The sequence below is a fragment of the Rattus rattus genome, chromosome 12 (genome assembly GCF_011064425.1).
Source record: "Rattus rattus isolate New Zealand chromosome 12, Rrattus_CSIRO_v1, whole genome shotgun sequence".
Classification (NCBI taxonomy): Eukaryota; Metazoa; Chordata; class Mammalia; order Rodentia; family Muridae; genus Rattus; species Rattus rattus.
The window spans coordinates 71,254,402-71,279,973 of NC_046165.1; the positions used below are offsets into that span (position 1 = coordinate 71,254,402).

A 25,572-nucleotide genomic window follows, 5' to 3' on the forward strand; every position below is an offset into this window, starting at 1 on the left:
GGAGGATGTGGGAAGACTGGAAGAGGGTTTGTGCCTAGTTTTATTGTAACTTATTATGCTGTCTTAGATTGCTATCTCTGGGATGCCTACATGTAAATTAAGGGAAATTGAGAAGTGAATTGGTGGGAGAGAGGAGATGTGGGGGCAATTGGGAGGAGTGGAGGGAGGGAAACGGCAGTCAGGATGTAATGTATCAGAGAAGAATAAACAAAAAACTAAAAGCACCACAGATGTTAAAAATGAGGAAAGGGAAAATAATAATAATAATAATAATAATAATAATAATAATAATAGTCATTGGTGAATTAGGTCAAATCACATTATATGATGATATGGAGCATCATAATGAAAGTCCTTACTTTCTATTTTAATATGTGTTAATAAAATAATATATGTTAATTAAACAAAATATATATTACCTTATAAAGATTTAAAACTTCAAATTTCAGATTAACCCACCTGTAATAAAATCAACAGTATGTATGAACCTTGGAATTTATTAATAGTGTTAGTACTTGACACAAAGCAGAGTTGTAATAATTGGGTTTGGGATATGTATTAGGTATGCATTAGTGTCAAAATATTTAGGTGATGAATTATGATTATAGTTATTAATATAACTCATATTCTTTATATATACATATAAGTTTGTACATGTGTATATGCATGCATATATGTGAAGGCATACATGTATGTTTTGCATGTGAATTGTGGATCACAGTAGAAGATATTACAAACATCTACCACCAATCTCAGCCTTTTTTTATATGGGTTCAAACTCAGATGCTCATGCTTACTGACTGAGAACTGTAGCCTCAGAGTTTATACTATTTGTTTTTCTTTGACAGGGTCTCACTATGTGGCTCTGGCTGGTCTAGAACTCGCTACATAGCCCAGGCTGGCCATCGTCCTGCCTGTACCTTCCAAATGCTGAGATCCAAGATATGTGTCATGATGCCTGACACAGTGGGTGCTGTTTAGGACTAGAGTTAATGATGATAAGATGAGGGACAGATGGAGGTTTCTCTTATGGGATGGATTCTCACAACAGGATGTCATAATGGTTAACCTTATATCAACTCAACTAGACTTAAGATTGCTAAATCATTGTAAAAAGGTTGTTTTAGATTGTGTTTGCGAGACTATTTCTGGAAGAACTTAGCACATGAATCAATGAATTGGACAACGCAGGTAGACATTATATAAGCCACAGAGGGCTGAGTAGAACAAAATTATAAGGGAAAAAGATGAATACATCTGGTAGATATGGGTTATCAGTCATTCATACTGTCATTGAATGTAAGTGCTCTGGGCTCCTGGGTCTTTCGATGACAACTTACCCTATCCTGGGTGACCAGCTTGTGGCTGGTTTATTATGAGACTTCAGCTTCTAAAATCTTATGAGCCAAATCTACCTATGTATTATTAATGTAGCCCTATGGCTCTGTGTTTATGATTAACTCTAGATAACAGTATTTTTTAATGCATGAAATTCTTAGTTTATCAAGGAAAAAAATTTGCCCAAGAATTTTATAGTTATTCACAGACCTAAGAAGCATGTTTGTCCATATTTTGAACAATTGTTTTGAATGTACTTGTGTAAGTATACTCCAAATATCATGAGAATACACAGTATATACTCTTCCATATTTGTGTAAGTACACTTATGCAATACACTTTGATGACCCTGAAGGTTTTATTTTATGTTAGAATTGTATACTATTTGTAAACACATCCATTTAGTATATATTATTATCTAAATCAAAATTAACAATATATATTACATATGTGTATGCATTTATGCATAGTAAACACATATGAAAAATAACATTGGAAAATGACAATAAACTATTCACTTCCTGAAATTCAAAAAAGAGAATAGAATTTGTCACTATCAGAAGAAAAGAACAATAAAGAGAAGACATACCGATTTAGATACACCACGGTTTGTAATGCAGGTTATGAAAGTCCATGAAAACTACAGAGTAGATGTGGGTGAGTCAAGAATTTATAGAATTGCATAGCATTAGAATTTGGAATCACAGTAGAAGACATCTGGACAAGTGAGTCAGGACATTAAAAGTTTGAATCCTAACAGAAGCCAAAGCAAGTGCAACAGTCTTCCTAACTGTGTGACTCCTAGTTTATATAAGTAACAGGTTGAGAGACCGTGTTCCTGGTATATTTCTGAGCAGAGGAGGAATGCACATATGGTCAGAGAAAATAATTCAGTAAGGAACCTGTATTTGGGCAGGGAGTGGGATTCAGGGTCTCAGGATATGGTGCCAGAAAATGCAGGTACTATTATGCAGGTCTAACACACACACACACACACACACACCATTTTATCATTCAGTCAGAGGGAGCAAAAGGTGGAGATAAGATGGCGAGGGTGCTGGGACTGTGGGAAAAGACCTTCTCACGTGCTCTTTAGTTGAGAGGGAGGTCACCAATATCGGTGTCACCAGAGCTAATTACCAGGGGAGGGAGAAACGCTCAGCTTCCCCTCCAGTTCACTGTTCTCCTCAGTTTCTGTGCAGACTCTGACTCTAGTAAGAACATGAAAAGGATAGACCTAAATGATGCACGTCACAGGCATTGGACTACTGTAGTGGCAGGGTGGCACAGTTAAGGAGGAAGCATGAAGTTTGGGAAAAAGAATAAAACCCCAAATAACCAGCGAAGGAGGAAGGAAGTAGGGTTAAACTCTGAATATCCTCATTGCTCTCAGTAAGTCCCTCAGTGCATCGCTCAGCTCAACTCATGAGGCCAGTGATAAGAACACAGCTAATAAGATAAATTAATATCGACTGTCGACTCAGAAACGTTGCAATCGCTGTTCCATTTGGCTCCCTCAGTATATGACTCAGAATTTATCTTACTGCTCTGTGCACATATGTGGACAATCTTTTTCTCTTCTGAGAGGCATCTGTATCTTTATACTGTATTTCCTGTACAGTAGAATATTGATATGTTTTAGCTTAATTTTATGTTAAAATCTGGGGTGCGTCAAATCCTGATCTCTTTCTTTCTTGTTCAAAATTATCAGATAATCCAAGTATAACTCAAGGTGAGAGACTACAGCAGACACATCCTTGGGTTCAAGGTCAGATGATGGCAGAGGAGAATTGCTGCAAAGAAGAAGGACTTTTAGACATGGGATCTCCTAACTATACTGCCCCTCATGTAGCAATAGTGAGAACATGGCAGGGTTGACTCTCTGGACCTCAGTGAGAGCCTTCTGACATCTCAGCCTCTTAAGAGCCTCACGAAGTGAAGGTTGGTGGGAGTTAGGCTGAGCACTACAACAGGAACCAAGGAAGTGCACTCAGTCGTAAAGGCTGAAGTGGACTCATAAAGAAAAGATTATGTCTTTATTGGGGTCACAGCTGAGTGCAAGAGGAACACAAAATCTGTGGAAGTTTTCAGAGCTAGTTTTGTTACTATGTCTTGGTGAAGATTAATTGCAAACAGGCTTTCCCTGGACATGCTTGCTGTGAGAATTCCTGATGATCAGCTTTCCTGGCTGAGCACTGAGTTTGTGGATTTCAATGCTGGCTTCTCTCAAACACGTTGTTCCACCTTGGGCTGCTTCGAAGTCATTAACTCATGACCTTCCAGGTGTTGGGATTTAACCTGAGATTTGGTGCTGTTCTTGGGAAAGCCAAGGCAATCATACTGAGAGAAGACACGCACAACCTTTTCACAGGGCAACTTCCACAGCCCTCCTGCAGCTGTGGCTTATGCTAGCTTCCCCTGCCCTCTCCCTCACTGTGTCTCCACAGCACAGTAGTACAGGGCAGAGTCTGACAGCTGTGCTGAGGGCTTCTGCAGATGGAAGGAGCTGCTGCTCTTATGGAGAGTGGCGTGGAACCCTTGGTGCTTGGTCCTCTTGCTGTCTGTAGAGCTCCTCAGGAGTAGCTGAGCATCCAAATAAGGAGTCTTATAAGGGTAGTTCAGGGTCAGAGGTGCCCCTACCGTGAGGGTTATGGAATTTCCATTGCTTGACTCTAGAAATAAATAAGATTGGTTTATTATAGGGGAAGATGAATGAAGGTCATTAAGAAAACGTTACTTAGGGGTTGGGGATTTAGCTCAGTGGTAGAGCGCTTGCCTAGCAAGCACAAGGCCCTGGGTTTGGTCCCCAGCTCCAGAAAAAGAGAAAAGAAAAAAAAGAAAGAAAACGTTACTTACTGAACATTAAGGGGATCACAATACCGGAGCAAATGACTGAAAGCATGCCACTGGAAGAAACTGATTCTTGCAATACACTCAATCTTACAGGGTTAGGGTCCAAAAAATATTTTCCAGAAACTACTCTTTCATAGGCAAGAGACATATTCTGTACAACAGCTTCCCCCCCCTCTCTCTGTCTGTCTAAAAGGAAATATGTGTGTTCAACCTAGGATGCTCCAAATGCAAATGAAACCACATCTAGAACAGCGGTGATCTCTGGTGGTTTCCATGTCAACTGCACTAAACTCTAGTCTATCATTGTCCTTAATTCTACAGTAGATGCTGTCAAAAGGCGGTATGTCTCAAAACTCCTAATGGATGGCTGAAACCAAACTTAGTATATGCTATTTTTATAAACACACACACACACACACACACACACACACACACACACACACACACACACACACACAGCGAGAGAGAGAGAGAGAATCATATCTTATCTATATGATAGGATTAGAAGACACTTTAATTTCACACTTTATATTTTATTTCTTTTACCTCCTATTTTCTAAAAGAAACAATAAATAGTTATAAAAAAATTAAGAGCTGTTCCATCAACATGAGTAAAGCGTTCTCTGTTAGTGACACTGTGTTCCTTTGGTGGAGGAATTGACTCTAAATGGATCCTGAACTTTGATTCTAGACCCTCTATACCTAAGAATTCACTTTCACCAATAATCTAAAGTGTTCTAAAACTCACTGTAGCCTTTGGAAACAGAATTTCAGGATGTTTAAAAATGTCCCACTGTTAATACAATACAGAAATATCTTCACTTTAAAGGTTGGAAAGTATGTCTTTTGGGGCTCAGGTTTGTGCGCGGGCAGCAGGTGCCTGGGGAGCACTGTGCCTAACTGCACAGAAGTACATGGCTGAGTCCCCAAGATGGGCAGCTGTGATGTTCAGAGATAAATGTTTGTCTTTCTTGTTCAGTAGGACAATGAGTCCTTGTCCTTCTTTTCTGTCCACACTTGAAAGAACACTTATAAGCAACTGGAGATCTGCCCCCAGCTCTTTCTTGTACCAGAAGAAGTAATAATTGTTAGGGTCTGTGTAGGTGCAGACGATAGCGGCACTGTCTCCCTCCCGGACACTCAGGTGAGACGGGCGCTGCTCCACCTGCTCTCCTCTGCTCACACCTGTGCAAAAGGAAAGAGCAGGAGACCATGAGGCTGTCATTCTCCAGACATTGCTTTCCTTCCTCCAGTGATTTCAGAACATCTGGAAAAGGCCAGTCTGCTCCACAGACTGATAATGAACACTGACAAACACCTTGTTCCCCCAAAGCTCCCACTCACAGTTCAGCTGCAGCCAGAAGCACAGGAACAAAGACCCAGTCAGTGTCTTCATTGCTCTCCCTCTGGACTGTGGCCTCCAGCCAGACAGGATGCTTCTGTGATCAGCTCACTTCCTCTGTCCTCCACAGCACCGAGGCTTCTTCAGCCGTCTGCACAGAAGGCTGCTGACTGACTGCAGGCTGCTCTTACAGAAGGCAACCAAAAAGTCCATTGTGAGTTTGCAGGAGCGGAGATGCCCTGCCACCTTGTGGACAGCTCCTTCCTGCTGCACCTTAGGCTCGGTCTTCTTTGTATTAATAAGTTTTTTCATGTATTTACGTAAAACCCTTAGTCAATATTACCCTTTGGAAATCAGAATGTGGAATTGAGAACTGCTCAAGTACTATCTACCTATAACACACAGTTCCATAGATTTGCTATAATCTTACGATAAATATTTCTGGAACATTCCTGACATCTTATCCATTCTGTAGGCTATTCAGTGCTGAACAGAATTAGAAAACACGGAGATGGATTCCCCCAGTAACAGATTTACATGTTCTCCTGCCTCCCCAACACTCCTGTAGGCTCAGAAGACAAAACCTCATATGGACATTAGCCACCCAAGGGGGGAAAATTGGAAAGTTTCAGGAGAGTTAACCTGCCTGGAAAACTACCACAAAACCTAAGTTATCTCAGTCATTTCCAGGTACGTAAAGAAGGAAGTCCCCTAAGGATAAATACGTTTTCCTGCATAATACTTGGGGACTTCAACGCTCACTCTTCTTTTGAAGGTAGCTTTGATCACCAGGCTACCCAAGCTCCACTCTTCTCTGTGCATACCACCAATGCAAAAAGTAAAAAGAAAGAAGGAAATTTAAGAATTAAGAACTTACGAATTTAAGAATTTAAGCACCATGTGTCACATGGGCTTGACAGACGTTTGCAGAACACTCTGCCCTAGGGCGGTCAAGTATGCAGTCTCCTCAACAGCACATTGAACTTTTCTCAAAAACTGATTACATTATTTAAACACAAACGAATATGAAATAATTGAAATGATATTTTATAACTTATTAGATATTGGCTGAATACATTTAGAGATCTATAGCAAGCAAAACTGTAGACACTGCACCATTACACAGATATGGGGAAAATGCCAGTGAGTCATTCTTTGAAAAGGAAGAAGGGAGAACTCTGAAACTTCATAGAACTGGGTGATAAAATGAAAGCATGCGTTATCATCACCTTCGAGATACAGCAAAAGCCGTTCTCACATGACAAGTGGGATCCGTGGATCAAGGCACTGGTTACTATGCTTGACAGAGTGTGGGCACTGTGATTCTAAATAAAAATAGTAAGGCAGGAGGTATCGCAATATCTGATCTCAAAGTAGATTACAGAGGCACAGGAACGAGAGCAACATTTTCGTGACACGAAAGAGACACATGGACAAGTTAAACAGAATTGAGAACACAGAAAGTAGGCAACAGAACTACAGCTCCATAACTGGGCAGAGGTTTCACAAACACGTTGATGGAATGACGCCTCAATAATGGTGCTAAGAAAAACAGATGCCCGTATGTAAAAGAATAAAACTAGGTCTATTATCTAGTGCAAACTTAATTCAAACTGGATGGAACATCTCAACGTAAGACGAAGCTCTGAGTAAAATTGTTAGAGAAAATACAGAGAAACCATTTCAAGAATAGGCACAGGCAAGAACTTTCTGAATACCCCAGTCATTGAGAAAATAATTTCAAGAATCGACAAGAATGGGAGATTGTCCAGGTGCCTTGGCCAGTAAAGGCTCCTGCGGCATGAGTCTGGTGACAAGGTTTGATCTTTACAACCCAATTAGATGTGGAAGGGGAGAAATGGAGCCATACAGTTGTCCATGTCCATGTGAGCATGTGCACTGTCTCATGGATACCCCTCTCCTCATTTACTCTCTCAGCAGATATTACCATGTAAGAATGAGGAAGTGAAGCGAGAACATTTGAAGCAGTCTGCCAAAATCCCCTCAGCTAATGAGTGGAAGGTCCAGATCTTCAACCCAAAAACTAGTTTCCAGAATGCTGCTCTACTGTTCCAGGAGGGAAGGCTCAATAACTTTGACATGTCCACTGAGTACTAAACAAACAAACAAACAAACAAACAACAAACCCACACGGAAATCATATAGCACAGTAGCTCTTCTACCTCACTTATTTTTTGAATGAACGAACAATTCTCATTTTTTTTTATTTTTTAAAGCAAATGACAAAGACCCAAATTACTAATTTTTTAACTTAAGTTTAACATTTTATATTTAAAGAACTTTTCAGAATGGGTGAAGTTGCGAGCATCCACACACATCTAGAAAACAACTTTAATTTACACTAAACCAGAAATGTATTGATGTAGTAATAGCTTTCATCAGTAACTACTGAAAATAAAGCTGAGATATTTCTGTAGAAGACTCATTTGGCAATTTAACTTCACAGCAGGCAATCTCTACTCACTCACAGTTCAGCACAACTGCAGCTCAGCAGGGACAGCTGCTGTTGCAACTAGGTGTTCTTGCAATTTAACCCATGAGATTAGAGGACAGCAAGGAACTCAAGCTTTAGATAGCCATCAGGTGGCAGAGGTCCAGCCACGAACTGCTTCTGTTTCAGTCTCAGAAAGACAAGTATTGCATGTTTTCTTTCATATGTTGATCCTAGACTTGTGTGTGTGTGTGTGTGTGTTTACAAAAAGCTGATGGTTGTCCCTCTAAACTCTGAGCTCCTTTGCCTTCCCTTCTGAGGAGGCCTGCCAGACCCCAGAACATTCAGGCCTGTTGGGACCCAGGAACACCCCACCTCACCTATCCCAGCCTGCAGGGTCTCCTTGGGGTACAGCTAGCAGAGGTGAGCTAAGCTCTTTTCCCTATACATACATGTATATATACATACATACACATACAAAATATATATGTAACTTTAAATTTTTAACCATATTTTTAATGTTTCTTTTCTTTTGGTTATTTTATTTGTTTACATTTCAAATGTTCCCCTTCCTGGTTTTCCCTCTGCAAGTCCCCTATCCCATCTTTGTCTCTATGAGGGTGCTCTTTGACCCACCCATTCCTACCTCACAGCCCTAGTATCCCCCTATGCTGGGGCATCAAGCCTCCACAGGACCAAGGGTCTCCCCTCCCATTGATGCCAGAGAAAACAATCCTCTGCTACATCTGTGACTGGAGCCATGGAGTCTCTCCATGTGTATTCTTTGGTGGTTTAGTTCCTGGGAGCTCTGGGGGGGTCTGGTTAGTTGATATTATTGTTCTTCCTATGGGGTTACAAACCCCTTCAGCTCCCTCAATCCTTCCCCAAACTCTTCCCCTTTGGACCCTTTGCTCGCTCCGATGGTTGGCTGTGAGCATCCACCTCTGTATTGGTCAGGCTCTGGCAGAGCCTTCTGTGGGACTACTATACCAGGCTCCTGTCAGCAAGTGTTTCTTGGCATCCACAATAGTGTCTGGGTTTGGTGACTGCATGTGGGATGGATCCCCAGGTGGGGCAGTCTCTGGATGGCCTTTCCTTCGGTCTCTGCTCCACTTTTATCCCCTGTATTTACTTTAGACAGGAACGAATTGAATAACCCCATTAAAAATGAGGTACAGAGCTAAACAACAAATTCTCAACTGAGAAATCTTGAATGGCTGAAAAACACGTAAAGAAATGTTCAACATCCTTAGTCATCAGGGAAATGCAAATCAAAATGACCCTGAGATTCCACCTCACGCCAGTCAGAATGGCTACGATAAAAACTCAGGTGACAACAGATGCTAGCGAGGATGTCTGGAGAAAGAGGAACACTCCTCCATTGCTGGTGGGATTGCAAACTGGTACAACCATTCTGGAAATCAGTCAGTTCCTCAGAAAATTGGACATAGTGCTACCTGAGAACACAGCTATACCAATCCTGGGCATATAACCGAGAGATGCTCCAACATACAACAAGGACACACGGTCCACTATGTTTATAGCAGTCTTATTTATAATAGCTAGAAGCTGGAAAGAACCCAGATGTCCTTCAACTGAGGAATAGAAGTAGAAAATGTGGTACATCTACACAATGGAGTACTACTCAGCTACTAAACACGACTTCATGAAATTCTTAGGCAAATGGATGGAACTACAAAATATCCTGAGTGAGATAATTCAGTCACAAAAGAACACACATGGTATGCACTCACTGATAAGTGGATATTAGGAAAAAGCTCAGAATACCCACAATACCACTTGCAGACTATATGAAGCTCAAGAAAAAAGAAGACCAAAGTGTGGATGCTTCAGTTCTACTTAGAAAGGGGAACTAAAGGAGGGAGGCATCTGGGAAGGTGAAAGGAGGGGGAGGATAAAAGGGGAGCAGGATCAGGTGTGGGAGGAGATTAGGGGAGAACTACAGAGGGTCAGGAATCTGAATGGAGGTATATAGCAGTGGGAGATGGGGAACTGGGGGTAGCCACTAGAAAGTTCCAGATGGAGATTGGGATTGGGGATTTAGCTCAGTGGTAGAGCGCTTGCCTAGGGAAGCGCAAGGCCCTGGGTTCGGTCCCCAGCTCCGGAAAAAAGAACCAAAAAAAAAAAAAAAAAAAAAAGTTCCAGATGCCAGGAAAGCAAGAGAATCCCAGGACCCAACACAGCCAAAGTATCCAACACAGGGGAGATAGAACCTGTAAAGACTATGTTCAGTGGATAGGCACAGCTCCTGTTGAGGGATGGGGCCACCTACCCATCTTAAACATTTAATGATGGTTCTTAATTGCTTTAACATTCCTTGTAGCCCATCACCTACTAGGGGTAGTGGAAAAGAAAGGGTACCGGGAAAGTAGACCTGTCTAGAAAGGGTCTCTGGAGCAGCTCTGTGTTGTCTGGAAATTGGCAGTTTAGTTCACAGGTTAGCAGCAGCTTGATCCACTCACAAACATTTCACAGATACACCAGCAGTCCAGTTCCTATACCATCCAAACATCACTTGTCCTTCTTGTGCCTTGCCTCAGCACAGGTCGTGTCTCACCACGTGTCTTGCCACAGCATGTGTATCTAATTAGCCCGAGTCTGTGGAGTTCCAACAAATCCCATTAACTATGCAATGTAAGGCAGGCTAATACATCGTGTTGTTAGCAAAGAATCCGTCATCACGTGTCCTTTCAGGTGTCTGCTTTAGCAGAACGTCCTCTCTCACGAGTCTGCCTTCACGAGTCTGCCTTAGTCTTTCACCTGTCTCCACTTTAGGAAAACACTCCTTCACGTGTTTGCCGCAGCGAAACACCCTCCAACACAACTGGTTCTCCAAAGAACCCTTAAGTTTCTACTGTGTGTGTGTGTGTGTGTGTGTGTGTGTGTGTGTGTGTGTGTGTGTGTGATGTGTGTGTATGTATTTATAAGTGATATGTGTGTATGTGTGCATATGTGGCGTGTGTGTGTGTGATGTGTGTGTATGTGTGTGTGTGTGTGTGTGTGTGTGTGTGTGTGTGTGTGTGTGTGTGAGTGTGTGTGTGTGTGTGTGTGTGTGTGTGTGTGTGTGTGTGTGATATGTATGTGTGATATGTGTGTGTGATGTGTGAATGTGAGATGTCGTGTGTGTGATGTGTGTGTATGGTGTGTGTGTGTGTGTGTGTGTGTGTGAGATATGTGTGTGATGTGTGTGTGTGTGTGTGTGTGTGTGTGTGTGTGTGTGTGATGTGTGATGTGTGATATGTGTGTGTGTGTGTGTGAGATATGCGTGTGTGTGATGTGTGTATGGTGTGTATGTGTGGTGTGTATGTGTGTGTGAGATATGCATGTGTGTGTGTGGTATGCGTGTGGTGTATATGTGTGTGTGATGTGTGTGTGTGATGTGTGTGTGTGTGTGTGTGGTGTGTGCGTGATGTGTGTGTATGTGATGTGTGTGTGTGTGTAAAATTTTTTTGTGGGTGGTTTAGGCCATGAAACTAGAAAAGAAAGGATCATTTGAGAAAAAAATTCTTAAAGGGTGGTTGGGAAATGTAAAAGCGAAGCAGAAAATAATAGAGTACCGGAATACAATGACATGAATACAGACAGGGACTTGTTGCGGGGTCGGCGGGGATCACAGAGCCAAGAGGAGGCGTGCGAAGCCATCAACAGAGTCAGTGAAAAACTCATGATAAGTCCATTACGGTGGGCATTGGTTTTTAAATCTAAAGTATTCAAGTTATAAATAAAACTTGGAAATAACTACTTTTCTCACCCACAGTTGGAGTACCCTAGAGCCTGATTTTCAGGGAAGGAAAATGGAAAGAGTTAGACAAGTCTTCCCAGGTGTTTGAGTTAAAGACTCACAGGAAGTGCAGTTTGTCACCATGCTGGGATTTGATGGGACAGCACTATGGGCAGGCAAGTCAGAGGCAAGGGACAGGGCACAGGTCCTAGGGCCCAGGTCCTGGTAGGGAAATGTGCCTGTGTGTTTGTTTCCCTCTGACTCTTACACTTCACACACAGCACAACTGCAGAAGAGGCTTTCTGAGACGATCAGTGCTGTAACAGGTGAGTTAACGATTTTTACATTTGTTGACTTCCGCTTCGTCCGGGTCAGTTACAAGCAACAATGTCATCATCCCTGGCACGCCTGACACCTCTGCTTTGGGCCATTGTTTCCCACGGTAAAATCCCTACTCTTTAGGAGTTCTTGGTACTACACTCCATTGACAACAACCATACTCACAAATGCTATTTGAAATTAGAGAAATCTGTGCCCCCATCTTTAGCATCAAATGTGAGAACAGTAAGAACCGTCTTACAGAGATCTGGGCATCTGAATTAGATAGATTCTGAAATAGGAATTGTAGTCTCTCATGCATATTGATAGTAACTAAAATATATATTGTTTTTCTTAGTAAAACATTTACTTCCTTCGATGACCAGGTTCATGGTTCATTTCTGCTTAATCTCCTCTCTAGATGGGTTTGATGATGAAAAGAATCATCATCTTCCCTTATCTTCCTAGGGTCATTTCTTTCTGGCTACAGTAATGCACTTGTGATGCTCAGAACGGAAATGGCATGTAAACGTGGAGCTTGATTTTCCTTCCCTGATGAAAAACCGTGCTGGGTGTTTTTATAGGCTTACTTATCGCATATCATTTGTGAAGTAGCTAAGGTTTATCATGGTTATTTCTCTTTTTACTGACTTTGTAAAAAAACTTTTGTATTACTCATTTGAATCCCTTTCAGATACATCGTAGAGACAGGCACGGTAGTGTTTGGGAAGCTGAGGAGAGAGGACCACTTGAGAGAGCAATAGAGGGCAGACGGGGCAGCACAATAAAATGATCCCTAAAAGTAAACTAAAGAACTGTGCATTGTGAAACATAGTTTTTCAGGGCACTCGAATGAACTTTTCTCCTTTTAAGTTGTTTGTTTTTAAGGTGGCATACAGCTATTACTCGGACCAGAGTCAAACTGGCAATCCTCTGCCTCAGCCTCACAAGTCATTAAACACTACAGGCAGGTGCCACTGTGTTCAGCTTGAGCAACATTTAGTCAGGACAATTGAAAACAAATTTTAATTTCATAGACTGTTATCTTGAAAGCTTTATTCATTGTCCTTTAAGCTCTTTAAAAATGCCTTTTTCTTGTTAACTTCCGTGACTTCAGATGAACGTGTCTCTTAGCGTAGAGAATATGAATTTTATATTTGTTAACAAGATTTTGTGGTTTGCATTTAGCGAATCATCTAAACCTGTATATCCCCCTTCCTCGTCTGCCTGGGATTCTCCTGCCAAAATCGGAGATGTGGACAGGCAGGACCCCTTAGCTCTACAGTTTCTTTTCCGGATTTTAGTTTGGGAAGGCTTGCTAAAGTCACATTGAAATCTCAGATCATTACTGATTAGGGACCCATGTGACATTTTCTGTCAATTAGGGTTTATTTTGTTGAACTGGGAGCCAAAGCCCCGTGCACTCACATGCACAAGGTTTGCCCTCTGTGGCTACGCGGTGGCTCTCCTCAGCTCTCTGATAGCTTTCGTCTGCAGTCACCTCTTTCAGATATGAAACTCGGTGTGCCATTTCATTTACCTGGTGTGCTGATAATCTTCTGACTGTCAAGTTTTGATGTTCTTGTTTGAGAGGTATTTGCTGGAGACTCAGATAGTTTGTTAACACGGCTGCTTAAACTGGCTTTTCTTTGGCGAGTGGCGGTCACTTACTTTTAAAATTATATTGAGAGAATTTGTCATTTGCCAGGGTTTTGTGGGTTATTATTTTGATTGATTGGCCTATTCTTTCCTTCCTTCCCTGTTTGTATTGGGAGTTTCACGGTTTGCTGTTTGTACATGATACACTCCCTCATTAATTCTGCTCCTTTCCTGAGATGTATTCTAGCCCGTGTTCCTTTGGATGCTGCTGCCTTTCTTCTGTGCACAGCGCTCCCCGAAGAATTTCCTGGCTGCATTGTCATGAATTGCATCGACGTCTTCTTATCTTGAAATGTTCTTATTTCTCTCTCATTTTAAAGAAGTAACTTTGCCAACTCTAGCAGTCCTGTGACAATGTGTCTCTCTGAACAGGAGTGCATCGTGGGCACTGCGTTCTTGAGACTCACTGGGTGTGCCTGGTCATATATGCCTGAGGTTTTCAATGCTCTTGAGATTGGATCTATATATTTTTTTTCTTTAGCTTTGGAGAATTTTCTGCTACACTCTAATTGAGTGTATTGTTTCTGTTTTTAGTTTATCGCAGCTCCTTTATATGTCCCATGGATTCCCAGGTTTTGTCTCATTAATGTGTCCCAGAGTTCTTGGAAATTTGGGGTAAGCTCATTAGTTTTCTTTCTTCCCAGGTTTTTGATTCACTCTGCCTAATATTGTCTGTTAACGATGCATTCCACTGCATTTAATTTGATTTCCCAGCATTTATATTTGGTTCATTTTCAGAGTCTCAATTTTCTTGCTGAGTTTTTTTTCCATGTCTTTTGATTTCCCCTCCAAGTTATTGTTTCATGCATGTTGTAACTTCCTTGTCTAGGTCCTGAATTGATTTTCTTGCTCTGTTCATCTGCTTGTTTATTAACATTGATCTTTTTGTTGTTGGTGGTTTTCAAAGCCGGAGTATGATTACATTTTCTGGCATTTCAGCTGTCTCCTTACCTTTGGTATCCACTACTGAGGAGTGGTAAGCTTGCAGGGGGTGCTTTAGAATCTCCTTAAATTATCTAGACATAGATTTCCCAGAATTCCCTTCCCCATGTGGCTCTGCTTCAGGGTTGGACATGAAATAGAAAAGGGTTGAAGATTTGGGTACAGGATTAATACTGGTTATGTTTTATATGACTGCAGATTTGGACCCATGCCATTCTCTCAGTTTCACCTGTAGCAGGAATGTCCGAGGCTGGGACCCTCCGATTGCTGTCAGTTCTGTGTGTGACATGTTGGCAAATGGCCTAACCTCTTCTGAAGTTCCTCAAGTGAGAGAGACTGAGGAGGTGAGGAGGTTTGCCCTTGATTCCAATTGCTTTATGGTTCTCACTGTACTTCCACAAGTCGCAGTGCACACAGATGCTGCCCTCACGCAACTCTCTTTCCCACCTGATAACCTAGCTAGTGATCTTCGGTACCTCAGGCTCAGTGCCAGATGCAAAGCCAAAGATTGGCAGGCACTCCCCAGTCACCTCCAGTAATTTGATGGGTGAATTCCTTCTATTCTCCCATGACTTGTTCCCTGACTTCTTCACTCAGGATGGTAACCTTCAAAGGGAATTATGTTCTTTGGTTTTTCCAGATACCCAATCTGAGGTGGGTGCCGTTACCACCTTGAAGAGGAGCTAGCACTTTAAATTATTAGGATGCAAGGTTCCCGGCTGTAGAAAATACTGTTTGTTCTCTGAGATAATTTTTACTAAGATATATTCAAGATAGTGTATTATAAAAACATTTCTTATGGTCACTATTTCCAATGTTATAGAAGGGTGCTTTATTTAGAAACACATGTCTGATACAGACTGTAGATGAAGCAGCCACCGTTGGGACCTTCTTGTCTGGGATGTGCAGGTGTGCTCCTCAGCTGGGCTCCTCAGTTAGCTGATGCCAAAGGAGCTCCCATATTTGTTAAGCTTATGCTGTCACCTCCAACAATGAATTCTGGATCCCAGAAAGCACAGAAATAATTCATCAAACTTTCCAGCCATGAGGCTAAAATGGTTATACCAGTGAAGATGGTCTAAGTTCTGCTTGGTCTCATATGAACAACCCAGGGCAACTTCTTCCCCTTCTTTCTGCTTGTGCTGGTTGGACCTGAGTTACTTTCTGACCTGCACTGGGTCCTGTAGATTCTACAGTGTAGAACATTCAGAAAACACAGCTGATTGTGTGATGTGAACGAAACATCGTAGGAATTAGATTAGCTTGAGATTCAAAGACAAATCTTACAGAAGACACATTCTGCTTGATTTTCTTCAATCTCTGCTCCCCACCAGGTCTATATGATTTGCAATAAGCCTGGGCAATACTTCCTGCTTAATACCTGCTTAATATCCTTAGCTATGTGTGAAACATGCATACTAGAGAAGTCCAAGACTACCAACATACAGGGCAGCCTGTGGGGAGGCGTATGTCTCTCTGTAGGACATATGTTTATTTCTTTCTTTTTTTTTTCATTTAATGGATTTTTTTCTTTACATTTCAAATGTTATCTCCTTTCTGAGTTTTCCATCCAGAAACCTACTATCCCATCCCCCTGCCCTACTTCTATGAGGGTGCTCCCCTACCTACCCACTCTCTCCCTCCCGCCTCACTGCCCTGACTTTCCCCCCTACAATGGGTGGTCCAGCCTTGGCAGGACCAAGGGTCTCTCCTCCCATTGTTCCCTGACAAGGCCATCCTCTGCTACATATGTGACTGCAGCCATAGGTCCCCTGCAAGCTCACCACTCCTCAGTAGTGGATACCAAAGGTAAGGAGACAGCGGAAATGCCAGAAAATGTGATCATACTCCAGCTTTGAAAACCAACAACAACAAAAAGACCTGCACTCTTTGGATGGTGGTTTAGTCCCTGGGAGCTCTGGTTGGTTGATATTGTTGTTCTTCTTATGGGGTTGCAAACCCCTTCAGCTACTTCGGCCCTTTCTCTAACTCCTCCAGTTCAATGGTTGGCTGTGAGCATCCACCTCTGTATTTCAGGCTCTGGCAGAGCCTCTCAGGAGACAGCTGTATCAGGATCCTGTCAGCATGCACTTCTTGACATCTGCAATATTGTCTGGGTTTGGTGGCTGAGGACATGTGTTTCTTATACTGCCTCAAGCAGGAAGTGAGCTTTGTTTGAACATAGGCCACCAGTTCCATGTACAGAGAGAAAAAGTATAGCTGACCACAGACTTTTACTTGCTTCCATGTTTTTCTTGGTGGTCAGAAGAGTCAGCACTTTAAAGGGATTATGGGAAAACCCATACCGAGAGTCAAGCTGCTTTGCATACTGGGGTGTTACTCTGTGGGATAATTTGGGGGAGCCCAAAGTCAAATTCATCACAAGCCATTTGAGATCTTTAATGCACTTACAGACCATTGTCATATGTTCGTATCTCTATATCTATTGTCTAATAAAGATTAACTTTTTAAAAAGCCCCACAGGTCCACTAATTTCCCCATGAAACACTGGAATCTGAAATAATCTTCCTCCCTTACTAAGTGATAGGGTCTATATAAATTTTGCAATTAAAAAGCTAGTTCTAAATCATGTAGTAAAGGGCAATCATTCAGAATTCCAGAAGATCCCTTTTGCTGATATTCTGTGAAATTGTGACAGGAATAACATAACAGCCTGATGTGCATCATGAGGACCTGTGTGTGGATCCCCAGCAGTCAGATCACAATTCAGGTGCTATGGGGTGCACCTGTAGGTCCCAGCAGCCAGGTCATAGTCTAGATGCTGCGGGGTGCAGTTGAGGATCCCCAGCAGACGTCATAATCCAGATATGGTACGGTGTAGCTACAGTCTGTTCTTGGGGGTGCCCAATCTATTTTAATAGGCAAGCTTCAGGCTTAATGATAGATCCCGCTTTCCAAATAGAATAGGTGGAGAGCAGTAAAGGAAGATGCCCAATGTGTGCCTCTGGCCTCCACATGTATATACACACACATGTATATACACACATGTATATACACACATGTATATACACTCATAATTCATATGTGTGCAACAACAATAACAACAATAATTACCACAGCAACTTTGTCCTCAAGTCCTCAGTCTGACTTGTAAAATTCTTTCTATATTTTACTTGTAAAACAATCTCAGAATTAGCTTGCCAGTTATCTTTGTGATACAAGCATATTATTTGCCCCCACAAATAATATACATATAACCTGGAAGTACTTAGGGCCATGCTATGCTACATGAATGGATGGTTGAATTTTGTATAGTCATTTAGAATGCAGCTCTTAAGTTTCCAATGATTCTCATTACTTTAATGTATTAGTTAAATAAATTCAATGATCATAATAAATCAAGAAGCAATCAGAAAAGAAAAGTATTAACAAGGTCTTTGAAAAATTCCAGTTCTTTGTTATAAGCTTAAATAACAAATTAATGAGTGCCTCTGGGACCAGTTTCTGGTATCTGAGGTCTGCTCTGTTGACAATTTGACAGCTGAGGGTATGTCCTGCTGTTCAATCTCTGTAGCTAAGCAGGAAACTACTGGTCTCTGCAGCCTGGGCTGCTCTCAGTGTGTTCCTACTCTATGCCCTTGATAGAGCAGATGCAAGCTCTCTCATGGGCTCTACAATCTGGTTTGGGGATATACCAAGTTTGGATGTGTTGTTCTGGGAGAACCATCCCATTAGAAACATTCTTTGGCCTTTCTGTGTAATTTAATTGTCAAGCAGTACTGTCTGGTAAAGAATAAAGCTTAAAAGGTCTGAGAAATGGATCGATGATAAGGAGCACTTGGTGCTCAATCATGAGGGTGGGAGTTCAGACTCCAATTTGCTGGCTGTCCAGCAAGTGCTTATCACCGAAATGACTAAGGTAATGACACTCCATTCTCACTTCAGTTTGTGTTTGCTTAGACAGCTCTCAGACCTCCACTTCCCACCCACCATGGTCATGGCTGCCTTGGCGACATACTGGAGATTCCTATGGTCTTATCTGTAGTCCAGATATGTTAACCAAAATTATTATAGTAGATTAAAATAACTGGAAAAGATATAAATAAAAAACTAATTGGCATGTTCTGTCTACATTGCTCTGCCAGGAATGAATGCTTCAAGGTTACTTTGAGGTTGCTTTCATCTAACTTTGATATAAATTATGGTCTTTGTGGGTTTTTTTTTTGCCTTTAAAATATCTGTACCCCTGAACTTGTGCACTATGAGACATTTAGAGACATGAACCAGACATCAATAAAACAGACTTAAAAATTGTAATTGACTTAGTCAGCTTGGTTGTCAATAACTATCTTGTTTGGATCATATCAATTACTCCCACTCCAAAGTATCTGACACCCTCTTCTTACCTCAAGAAAGTACCAGAAATCACCCACAACACGTTTGTGCTTACACAAAGCAAACTCACATGTACACACACACACACACACACACACACACACACACACACACACACACACACGAATATCTAAAAGTAAAATCTGGAAAAAAGAACAAAGATAAATATTACAGGAAACTTGGAAACAGTTTATTAAATCAAACTGTGATGAGGTCTGAGAGGCTTTCCCGAAACAAAATAGTATGAAATTTCCATGAGTTGCCCATCTATACCCATTTCAACTGTCCTCCTCACTCTGTGCCTGGTTGAAAGGGGAACATGATCTCGAATCATGGTTTCCCTAAAGAGACAAACCAGAAATCCTCACCCACACCTTGGTTCCTATTCACTCCAAATCACTGGGACTTCACATCAGCCAAAGACCTGCTCAGACAAGTGAGATCAAAGTAGACTTGTGAGGTTACAGTAAAGGCTCATCGTGATGATACAACCCCATGGGAATCGTTGCAGGAGTCTGGGAGAGGAGAACCATGAGAGTGAGGATGCCCAGTAATGCCGTCCATGGCCTTACTTAGGAGCATGCCCATATTTAACGCTGTTCTGCAGTTGTTACAGTTCTCAGGAAAGCAAAATCCTCTGCAAATAACCTTTTGTCCACAAGTCTGTGAATATGGGAGCATTGTCCAAAGTAAAAATTTCTCTCGTCAGAGACTGAAGGGACGAGACCTCCACCCCCAAACCTCAAACTCCAAAAGCAGACTTTCACCTACCCACCACATGAAGACACCCAAGTAGTAATGATTAGGTCCTTTAAAATCTGCTTGACCTCACAGACTCTGTGGTTCTTTATAAAATTCCTAACCTTACATTCCTTATAAAGTGCAGGCTCCTCCTGTGGTGCCCAGGGCTTCCCAATTTTCCCCTATGCATCTTGGACTATGCCTCTGCTCTCACACTGACTGTAACCTAGGCATCATATTGTATTTTACTCAGTACTTTATTTTTTATTAATAGTTTTATTAATTTACATTTCAAATGATATTCCCCTTCTTGGTTACTCCTCCATCAAACCCCCATCCCATCTCCCTCTCCTCCTTCACTTTTTCCTCTATGGGGGTGCTCTTCCACCCATTCATCCACTCCTGCCTTACCCCTCTAGCATCCCCCTACTCTGGGGCATCAAGCCTCCCTTCCCTCCCATTGATGTCAGATAAGGCTGCCCTCTGCTACATATGTATCTGAAGTCCTGCCTCCCTCCTTGTATACTCTTTGGTTGGTGGTTTAGTCCCTGGGAACTCTGAGTGGTCCAGGTAGTTGATATTGTTCATCTTATGGGGTTGCGATCCCCTTCAGCCCCCTCAGTCCTTCCCCCAGCTCTTCCACGGAGGTCTTCAGGCTAGTCTCCTGGTTGGCTGTGAGTATCTGCATCTATATTAGTCAGGTGCTGGTAGACCCTCTCAGAGAACTGAGAGCCGTATCATGCTCCTGTCAGGAAGAGCTTCTTGGCATTAGCAATAGTGTGGAGGGCTGGTGTCTGCAGATGGGATGGATCCTTAGGGGAGGCGGTCTCTGGATGTGAAGACTATGCCACTTACATATAAATACTGTAAGTTTCTGATCTGTTTTAAACTTGACAAGAAACACAACCGGGAGTTCACATAATGGCATTGAGGGACATATCTCTTACTGCTAAAATCTAATTTATTTTATCTTCTAACTTTTCTTTTTGCATATTTAAAAACTATGTATTAGTGAGGTGAAGAGAAATGATATGTTGTGCATTTTAAGATAAACAAATTCCTCATTTTCTAGGTTTAGTTTTGTTTTTCTGATAGTCTTTTTAATATGTTGCCCAGGCTAACTTCTAACATTTAGACACAAGCACTCTTCCTTCCTTAGCCTCGTAGATGTCTGGGGCTTCTAGAACCCTGAGCCCCATGACATGAACTGATTTAAAGATTTTTTTTTCAGTAGAATTTTTGTTTGCATTTATGTGGGATCATGAGAGCACATCTTGCAAAGCGTTTGGCAATGAGAGGTCCTTCCTTCATTCTGTGCACCACTGAGGGACATAAATACTAAAGCTGCTTCTACTAAGTAAAAAGCTTTTAGACCTTTGAGATGGACCAGTGGGTAAGGTACCTGCTTATTAGCCTGATGAATGGAGTTCAATCTCTGGCACCAACAATGTGGAAGGAAAGAGAGAACTAATACCATAAAATACCTTACAAATTCCACACATAGATCAAGCATTTGTTCACTTGCACACACACACACACACACACACACACACACACACACACACATTTAAAACAATAAAGTTTTAAAACTATAGTTTAAAGTACTTATTATAATGCATATCTTTTACATTTAAAGTAAAGAACTTATATATGATACCTTCGCACTTAGCAGTAAGACTTAGCAGCTATAAGTTATTCTACCTCCTGAAGATGCTTCTCTTCTCTCTCTTCCTTTTGTTTCTTTATTTTTAAAAGAGGATTTGTTTTTATTCTCATAACTTTGATATTACAAATTTAGGTTGCTCAAGTAATATATGTTGCCTAAATATATCATATGATATAAAAATCTTATACTATTTAACATTAAAGCAATTTATCAATAACTAATAAAATTATTCTCCTTGAGTTTATTTTCATTGTGCTAGTCATTGAACATGGTATATTTCCTAAAATTTATACTGTAAACCTGAAGACACTCGAGCTGTTACCACAGCTCCTCCCATTTCTAACTTCCTACCCCAGCCCTCAGTCATTATTCTGGAACAGAACTCTTCCTGCTATTTCATGAGATTAAATACATACAGGCTTTCATGTATACACAACCTAGCATGCATACACGAGAAAAACATTATCATTGTCAGCATGACTATGTTTCTGAAATGGGTTGAATTGGATTAATGTATTTGTCTCAAGTTGTATCCATTTCTGAAAACATCCATTTAATATTTTAATTTATTTTAATGCGTCTCCGCTGTGTATATTCTTTGGCAACATGTGTGGTTAGTTCCAACACAGGGAAGACAAGGGCATCAGAGCTCTGGTTCTGGAATTGAGGAAGGTTGAAAGGCATTATGAGAGTGCTAGTAACTCAGACTGGGGATTCTGCAGGAACAATATGTATTTTTATATGCTGAGACATCTCTCATGGCCCAGGCTGAATGCAGTTTCTTATAAATAGCATAACTCCATTTTCTTTATGACTGAAAATACATCTTTATCTAAGTCCATCATATCTTCCTCACCCATGATATTGCTTTTGGACACCAAGATTGGTTCCCTAATGTATTACAGACATGGTTGCAATCATCACTGATGCACAGGGATCTCTCCAATATGTTGAGTTCTTTGGAATGGTATACTGAACCATTTGGTAGGCGGGTTTTGGCTTTTGGAGGACCCTCCATAGTGTCATCCAAACAGGCTGGAATCTAGATGCTAATCTGTCTAGAGGTATCTATGCAGCTCCCCTTCCTGAGGCCATTCCAACTCCTTCATAGCTGGGAAGGATCCCTTTACTTCCCTAAGAAACCATTTGTAAGCTGTCAGGATTTCTTGCAAGGCTGAAGTTCTACATCCTTGCCTATCCCTCTACCTTGAAAGTCCTATTTGCTACTCTGTGCTCTGACAGTTTCAAGTTTGTTACACTTAGGGCTCTGATGCATATTGCATTGACTTTTTCCAGGGTGATACTTCGGCAAGCTAATTATGTATTTATTTATTTCTCTATTTAATTGGACATTTCATTTATATTTATTTACATTTCAAATGTTATCTCCTTTCCCGGTTTCCCCTCTGCAAACCCCTTCTCCCATCCCCCCTTACCCTGCTTCTATGAGGGTGCTCCCCTACCTACCCACTCCCACCTCACCACCCTAGCATTCCTCTACACTGGGGCACCGAGCCTTCACAGAACCAAGGGCCTCCCCTCCCATTGATGCCAGATAAGGCCCCTTCAGCCCCTCCAGTTCTTCCCCTAACTCCTTCCTGTGATTCCTGTATTTCTTTAAGGGAGTTATTTATGTCCTTCTTAAAGTCCTCTATCATCATCATGAGATGTGATTTTAAATCCAAATCTTGCTTTTCCAGTATGTTGAGGTATCCAGGGCTTGCTGTGGTGGGAGAACTGGGTTCTGATGATGCCAGGTAGCCTTGGTTTCGGTTGCTTAAGTTCTTGCACTTGCCTCTTGCCATCTGGTTATCTCTGGTGTTAGCTGGATTTGTTGTCTCTGACTGTGGCTTGTCCCTCCTATAAACCTGTGTGTCAGTACTCCTGGGAGACCAGCTCTTTCCCAGGAGAATCTGGGTAGAGAGAGCTGTGGCACAGGGTCAGTTTCAGGGTGCAGACAGAAAACCCTTTCTTGTGTTTCTTAATCTGTGTGTGTGTGTGTGTGTGTGTGTCTGAGAGAGATACTATACACTTATATATGTTATTTATAATATACAATTATATATCAATTATATACTATAATTAAGTGAGTAACTTGAATTATTTTCTCCCACTGATATAATCTGTCTACTGGAAACACAATTGCATCCTTGTGAATACCTCCTGCTTTGCGTACTTGAATTTGTTGGAGGTAGATGAGGATATGATAGGCAAAACAAGAGGAAGTGGTCATGTGAATCACCGCTTCTCTGGTCATCAGAGGAAATTAAAAGAAAAGAAAACTCTATGTGATTCCTATCCCAGGAGCCAAAGTCAAGGTCTCCTGACGCTGGACTGTAATAACTACACACAACGCTGTTGACAAGAGAACAGGGAGACATGGCCTCTATAATGTACAGTAGCCACAAACCAACTGTACAGAGAACTATTTATACAACCACGCAGGAAAGTGGTTCATCTAAACTAGCTAAGGAAATAGATGGAAGACGCCAGCTGCTCTTGAGGGAGACTGGAGAAAGCAAGCCATGACTCCAGCTTGCTCTGTCTCTGGACCAATGGTCTAATCCTCACACTCACTGAGTGACCTCTTCACCTGCTCCTGCAAATGACAACTCCTGTGCATCTCTGCAGGCTCAGCCCGCAGCAGGGCTTTGCTGGAGCCTCAGCTGCAGGTTTGGGTCTGGGCTGCAGGTGTGTGGAGAGCACTGTGCACTTGCTGCACAGAAGTAGGTGGCTGAGTCTCCAGGCTGAGAGTCTTCGATGTGCAAGGAGAGCCGTTTCTCACTTTTCCTGAGGAAGACTGTGAATCGTCCATCTTCCTTTTTACTGGACACTGATCGTATGGCTATCAGGAGTACAGGGCCTTCCCCAGGGAACTGCTGATACCACAGGAAGTAGTCAAAAGCATTGTTCTCATAACTGCAGTTCAGAACTGTAGTTCCTCCTTCCCAGACTGTCAGAGACTGGGGACTTTGTTTCACCTGCTGCTGGTCACGTCTCTCCTGCTGGCCACTCACCCCTGTGTAGAGAAATAACAACTGTTGTTAGCTTCCCAGGAATGTACTTCCTGCTTATGATACCATGACTTCCTGGTGCCCCAATTCTTTTGTGCCTCCACATTAATCCCATATCCTCAGGTTTCTCCTCCATGACTCACCAGCCAGGTGAAGGCCTAGGAGTAAAAATGATGCTGTCAGGATCTTGTCCATTCCTCCTAGACTGAAGCTTGTGGTGAACTCAGGTGGCCTTTTATCTCCCCACAGAGCACTGTCTCCAACTTCACAGGCACCTCAGTTCTTTCAGCAGGCTCCACCCTTCACAAACACTTTTTCTTCTAAAGCTCTTTCTGACCTATGAAGCACTTCCCATTGTGCTCAAATTTAGTACTGCTGTAAGCAGGGTCCTGAGACTCAGGAACCCTGACAGTGTAATTCTGCTATCATAGGTTGTTGGTAAAATTTTGTGTTGATAAAGCCACCAGGTATAGCAGTGTGTATTTTCTGAAATGAAGACGAAAAGAAAAGAAGGAAAGAAAAAAAGAAAGAGAGAGAGAGAGTGTGGACAATGCTCCCAATTCAGTCAGAGAAGATCCTGACTGAGGAGATGCTTTAGCTCTCTTCACATCATGAGTAGATTTCCCAGTGGGAAGGATATATAACAATTCTAGGCTCAGGTCATATCAGTGTGGCAGAATAACAGACAAGGTATGGGTGACAGCTTTGCAAATGTACATTAGAGGACTTGATGTGGCCCTGGTCTTGAATCTGGTAACATTTAATTCTAAAGTCTTATTTGTCAGTCCTATGATCCTGGGATAGACAGATGCAATATTTTCAATTAATTTCAGTTTGCCCCAGTGGAGTATTATCAGGTCTATCAACCAGGTTCCATAGTCGGTCCAGTGCCCTACAAAATTGGCTCTATGGTTGAGATTTTGTTTTGATTTGTGTTTTTGTTTTGGTGTGGGCTTTCTGACTCATTTTGTTTTGTTTTTATATTTTCTATTATTAGTTTTTGTTTGTTTATTTTGATGTTTATATTTTTAGTGGAAAGAGAGATAAGAAGAAAGATCATAAATTCAGGTAGGTAGGGTTGTGGAGCGAAGCAGGGGAGCTGAATTATGATCAAAATAAGTTTTATTAAAAGTTTAATAAAGGGAAGTC

General features: G+C 41.7%; 1 protein-coding gene and 1 gene segment (V, D, J or C); both read right to left on the minus strand.

Annotated features, from left to right (window-relative positions):
• LOC116913352 (M1-specific T cell receptor alpha chain-like) overlaps positions 1-24,618 on the minus strand; it is a 495,143-nt gene extending 470,525 nt beyond the window's left edge. Inside the window, exons 1-3 of the mRNA XM_032917508.1 lie at positions 24,567-24,618; positions 24,123-24,428; positions 23,790-23,793 (exon numbers count right to left, since the gene is read on the minus strand). Coding sequence (XP_032773399.1) covers positions 23,790-23,793; positions 24,123-24,428; positions 24,567-24,618 — 362 coding nt within the window. The remainder of the gene's footprint in view (positions 1-23,789; positions 23,794-24,122; positions 24,429-24,566) is intronic.
• On the minus strand, positions 4,720-5,710 carry LOC116913356. The segment is given in 2 exon segments: positions 4,720-5,376; positions 5,536-5,710. Coding segments are annotated over 2 exon segments (384 nt in total).
• Positions 24,619-25,572: the final 954 nt, after the last annotated feature.